A 5,870-nucleotide genomic window follows, 5' to 3' on the forward strand; every position below is an offset into this window, starting at 1 on the left:
TTGACCATCTCTTTCCTCCTCCTCTTTCCAGGAACAGCCTTTTTCCTTGCACAGGACAAGTAAACTCAATGGCAAAAAGCAGTGACCTCCCCCTGCCCTGCTCCTCCACGGGTTTGTGGCAGTACCAGAGAAGGGTCTGTGCCACACAAGGATACAATCCCCCTTCCCCGGCAGAATCCTTCCTACTGCTCTGCCTCTATAACTTCTTTGGTGTTTATTTCCTCCATTGTCACTTCAAACCCCGCTGCTGAAGCAGGACGCAGGGCAAGAGGCTGGAGGTTTTCGTCTCAGTTCCCCTTGGGGATGCCTCGCTGTGATAGGTGCTCTGCTTATTGTCCCACGAATAGCAGTAATAGTCAGTCTCATCCTCTGCCTGCAGCCCAGAGATGACTAAATTCCAGAGGTTGTTGGAGGTGTCAGGCGAGACGGTGAATCGCTCCGGGATCCCCGGCCCCCTGCCCTGGTCACTGCTGGTGTAATAGTGGTACACAAAGCGTGGGGCACTGCCCAGCTTCTGCTGGTACCATCGCACCCTGTCATCGCTGATCTTGTACCCACTACTCAGAGCACAGGGGAGCTTCACCGGACTTTTTGGAGATTCTGCCACTGAGAACAGCTGAGTCACCACGAGCTGGGAGCTGGAACCTAGGACAAGCAGATCATGCACACAATTGCCACAAATGTTAACGTCGGCTCTCGTGGGCCTTTCCTTGGGCCAGCCAAGCCCGGCCTAGCACTGTGTTCTTACCTGTGCACCATGCCCCCAGGATAACAATCACAGGAGCCCAGAGCATTGTGCAGAGATTTCACGCACCCAGGAGAAGCTCTTCAGTCACCCTGGATCTGGCTCTGTGCTCCCAGCTTAAATTTCCCTCAGCGGAACCACCCCAAGCCTTTATGCAAATCTGCACAGCTGCTATTGGCTCTCTGCCTCAGTGGTAGGGCATCATGGGAAAATCAAAGCCCGGCAAACTCCGTCCTGCCTATCAACCATCAGACCCCGATGTAGGAAGCCCCTTTGTAGTCAGTGGGGGAGGGGCAACAAAACCCGCTGAGCAAGGCCATTGTTGAGGGCAGCAATCCCTGGCAGACTCAGCTGCAGGGCCAAGGCTGGGGATTTCCAGGGCTGTCACTAAGGAAAGAGCCTCTAGACCGGGCCGGGTTTAGGGGAAGGTGACCCAGGCGGCTGCCTGGAGTGCCAGGCTTGGGGGGTGCCGGGCTCGCGGGGCTGTTTTAGGTGTTAGCGACAAAAGGGAAAATAGAATGTTTGAGGTAAAATGGTTCCGGGATTCCAGATGTGGATTCATTTTTATCTCACCTCCTAAAATGTTCTGGACCTTTGCATAAACTCGTGGAACCTTCCAGACTTTCTGAAAACGACATTTTCCTCGAGCCTTCTTGTCAGCCATGCCCTCGCGGGTATCTAAGGGCGGGGCATCGCCAATCAGGCAGTAAGCTACAAGAACGAAGTGAAGGGAGAGCCCAGCTGCGATATTGTGAACCGTATTTTATTGTGTAATTGTGAAAGTGTACTTGTGTTTTAAGTTTTGAAGAGGGTAAGTAGTGACTAGTAACAGACATATTTAATGAGATGCCAGAGATAGCTGTCGAAGCCATTTGCTTATACATGGCATGAATAAATATAGATTTACAGATAGTAGCGTGCAGATTTATCGTCCTAAATGACAGGGATGAATCATGCATGCAAGTCGTGCATCGAAGTCGTGAAATGGGCTCCAAATGCAACACGATATAAGGTATTCAAACGTTGACCAAATGGAGAGGGGGCGCCACAGACGCTCCTTGCCTCGGGCGCCATTTGGTCTAGGGCTGGCCCTGCCTCTAGATAGAGAGATCTACAGAGTCTCCAGTTCTACAGACTGAAGGTGTTTAACTTCCCAGAGCCCTTCCCTTGTGACTCTTACAGAAGCACCTGTGGCTAATGCTACTGGATGGTCTTATACTGCCACCTGCTGCTCTTTATGCAAAGTCTCTGAGGGCTTAGATCCTCTGGGGAGCTGACTGCCCCTCAATTGACCTCAACCAAGCCCTAACTCTTGTGTCTCTAAACAGCCCCTGTGCTCTCAGCCTCACTGACTCCCAGACGCACTTCCTGTTGTTGCTTCGGTCACAGCTCAGATGCCCTGCACGCTACAGAGACCTTATTTATATTGGAAAGGACGTGGGCAAGGTCGTTTCACAGGTTTGGAGAGTGTGATCCCGTGTATGGCGGGTTCTGCTTTAGATGGTCTCACATTTTGGGGCCCAGGTACATCGGGGCAAATCCACAGCAAAGATCCCCCGGTCATGCTCCACCGCATCCCATCCACTGAAGTTCCATGCATGAGCCCTGATACCACGTGCCCTACTTGGCAATGAAAGGGCAACACCGGAAATCCATTCCCTTAATGCTCACACCGCCTTATCATTGTAGGACTGCTACAAAACAAAACAAAAGTGAAGCATTAAATGATCCTTACAAACAGGCCTAAGAAAAGAGCAGGAGAGCCTACTGGCCTGCCGCCCGTGACAATGTTTCTTTAAATAAGGAACAAAGATCAAGTTAGAGCTTTGCCACTCAGTTGGAGAGAAGTTGTAACTGGGCAAAATACTCTGAGCACATGCAGCCACGATGGAAGTCAGTGGGAGTTGTGAGTCCTCAGCATCTCTGGAGTAGGCTCAATCTCTCTGTTTGCATGATGAGGACAACTCCATGCAAATAGGAACCTCAGCACTAGCATCTGTGAGTGAGTGAGCTGTGGGAGGAGGAGGGGGAAATTACCCGGTCTGTGTAACACAAGAGACCACTGCTGGTGTCCAGTCCTGTGGTCTGCAGCTTTAAAAGGACATTGACAAGCTAGAGAGGGCTCTGGGAAGAGCCACGTGAATATTTCAAGGTCTGGAAAACACCAATCATGGGCTGAGTTACTTCATCTCTCACTGTAGAGCTAGTCAACGAGAAGGTTAAGAGGTGACTTGATCACCGTGTAGAAGTACCTACACAGGCAGAAGAGCAGCTACTCAGGGGCATTTTAATCTAGCAGACCAAGGCAGAACACGATCCGATGGCTGGGAGCTGAAGTTAGAAAAATTCAAACTGGAAATGAAATGCACGTTTTTAACGGTGCAGATAATTAACCCCTGGAGCAGATTACGAAGGCCTGTTGTACATTCCCCGTCTGTTGAGGTCTATAAATCAAGGCTGGGTGTCTTTCTAAAATTGATGAGCTAGTTCAATCCCATGTTTTTGGGCTTGAGGCAGGAATTACTGGGTGCAGTCCTATGGCCTGCCTTACACAGAGGGTCAGACTGGATGATCACAGTGGTCCCTTGTAGGCTGAAACTCTGCAGAAAGATGATCCAGAACTAGGAGTGTGTCGGGATGATGCTGAATCACTGGGTGGTATCACAATGGACAAGTTTGGTGAGCCGGAGTGCTGGCGGATTCTGGGAGCAGGGCCTCATAGCACTGGACGGTGGGAAATCACTGAAAAGGCCAAACTTGCACTTGGCATCAACATGTGTCACAAATGTTTGTCCGGACCCTCTATGAGCAGCTCTGCAACTGACCCTATAGAATGACGTGACATCAGGTGCCTGGAGGGGAATAGTCCACGATAAGCGAATACCAGCCAATCCCTGCAGCCCTCTCCCAAATTATGAATTAATTGGGATATGCCACATAATTCACTGGCAAAGCATAATTTGCATATTTGGGGGACATGTGACTCTTTGGGAAGAGGGTGTAAGTACTGGGAAGATCACATGGTAGCTAGCTTTTCTATCTATATCTCATATATCCAAGAGGGCCGGTGATACTCTTTGATAGAAGAAGGATTAAGACCAGAGGGCCTCAGAGTAACTTAGGCCCTGCTTCGAGGGATCATAGACCAGAGGGCCGCGGGGTAGCCAAGATCCCACTACGAGGGACTCCGAAAATAGACCAAGGATCTGAGGGAACCTGGAGGAGGAAAAGACAGTCATCACCTAGGGCGATAGCTATCCCGCTTTGCTTACCCATTAGGACACTGTGTGGGGCCAGCATAGTTACTGAGGGCTTATGCTTGGGAAACTGAGGCTTACTAAGGAGAGGCAGTGTATAGTCTTTTCTATTTGTCTGTGACACCTGCTTTTCAATAAACAATGGCTCTGTATTGAAGATATTGACTTCTGGTCCTCGCTGGCATGGTCACGGGGTGCTCAGCTGTGGGCACATGAATTGATCTGAATTGGTCCCCAGCTCAACAGAGTGTAATGACTGCACCAGCCATAACAGGAAGAGCTCTTTGCAAACCAGCTTCAGCTGCTCCAGTATCACAGCATAAAGTGGAATGGTTCCAGTTGGTGTCCTGGGGGCTGTGATCACTAGTGCCCTGGATCGATTCCCTTACAGCCTGTAACTCAGTCTGTCCATCAGCCCCGTGGTGCTGTGTCAGAATACAGGTGAGCGCTTCAGCCAGCAAACATGTAGCTTTGAAAGGCAATGAGGACTGAGAGGAACTGGAGCTCATGCTTAGCCAGGAGCCAATCCACTGGGCCATGTTAGAGTAAGAAGAACCACACAGATGGGCTCCAGGCTCTGTGTCACTGTAAGTGAGAGAGGTTTTTGTTCCTTTTCTCCAGCCAGCTGTATCACCGTGTACTGCTTAGCTGTCTCATCCCAGTCTAAGCAGTAGTAATCAGCATCATCCCCTGCTTGGCTCCTGCTGATAGTTAAAAAGCAGGTGTTCTTGGAATTGTCTTTAGAGGCCGTGAACCTGTCAGGGACACCAGAGCCTTTACCCTGTGTAGTGTCATCCTTGTAATACAGCAGGTATCTTGGTTTCTCCCCTTGCTTCTGCTGGAACCAGCGTATGTAGCTATCGCTGATGCGATCTCCGCTGCTCAGAACACAGGCGAGTTGAACGTTTTCTCCTGGAGTCACTGACACAGCAAGTGGCTGAGTCAAAGTGAACTGGTAGCTGGGACCTGAAACAGCACAGAACCACAGGTCAGCCAAGAGTCAGTGTGTGTGGGGGGGAGGAGGGGTGCACGCACTATGCACACTTACTGATCTAGCTTCTGAGATCAAGCATGCACTTATATTTACCTGCCCAACAGGTTACCAGAACCAGCAGTGCGGTGCCCCAAGCCATCCTAGGAACAGCACACACAGCCAGAGGGGTTTCTGGATTCAGTGCTGCATTCCCCACTTCCTTCTTAAAGCCCTGTGATGTGAGCAGACATCCTGAATGCAAATCTGGACACCTCTGATAGGCTACAAGTAATCCTCAGCCCCCCGGCACCCGCCCCTCAAGCATCCTGGGGACAGTCGGCGCTTTGCCAGGCTAGGAGTAAGCGATGGTGGCTGCAGGTATTTTTATCTCATGAGAACACTCTTGAAACAAACATTGCTCCAGCAGATTCCCCACAGCTGTTCAATTGCTTTGTTGCACTGGCCAGTGTGAGGGGAGGCCAATGGCGTCACCTAACTCTGGAAAACTGAGATCCCTGCTGAAGGCAGGACACCAGCCTACCTGGACCGACGATCTCTTCCAGTGCGGTCAGCCATTCCCTGACAGAGTGTATTTATGGCTCTGGTCTCTAGTGCGAGTGCTGGGTTGGCTGCATTATCCCCCACAAGTGCAGAAGCTCAGCACCTCGCACTCCATGGCGTGGTGAAGGGACGGTCGCTAAGTAGCTTGGGAAAGCCATCGCCCGCCTGTGTCTAGTGATCTATACGGTGCAGAGAACCATGATAATAGAGAAGCTGCGTCGGGTGCTGCTCAGCTTAACCAGCAAGGATTAGCACAGTGAGGAGGCCCTCACAGCCGTACAGGGAGTTTTAGTCACCATTCAGCAGAAGGCTAATGGAAAGCCTGTGTTGTGGA

The 5,870-nt window shown here is 50.8% G+C and overlaps 1 gene segment (V, D, J or C); it reads right to left on the bottom strand.

The window, feature by feature from the left end:
* Positions 1-229: 229 nt before the first annotated feature.
* On the bottom strand, positions 230-1,409 carry LOC137154355 (immunoglobulin lambda variable 5-52-like). The segment is given in 2 exon segments: positions 230-645; positions 1,319-1,409. Coding segments are annotated over 2 exon segments (507 nt in total).
* Positions 1,410-5,870: the final 4,461 nt, after the last annotated feature.

The sequence above is a fragment of the Emydura macquarii genome, unplaced genomic scaffold (genome assembly GCF_026122565.2).
Source record: "Emydura macquarii macquarii isolate MOO-44397 ecotype Brisbane River unplaced genomic scaffold, CSIRO-AGI_Emac_v2 contig_1254, whole genome shotgun sequence".
Lineage (NCBI taxonomy): Eukaryota > Metazoa > Chordata > Testudines > Chelidae > Emydura > Emydura macquarii.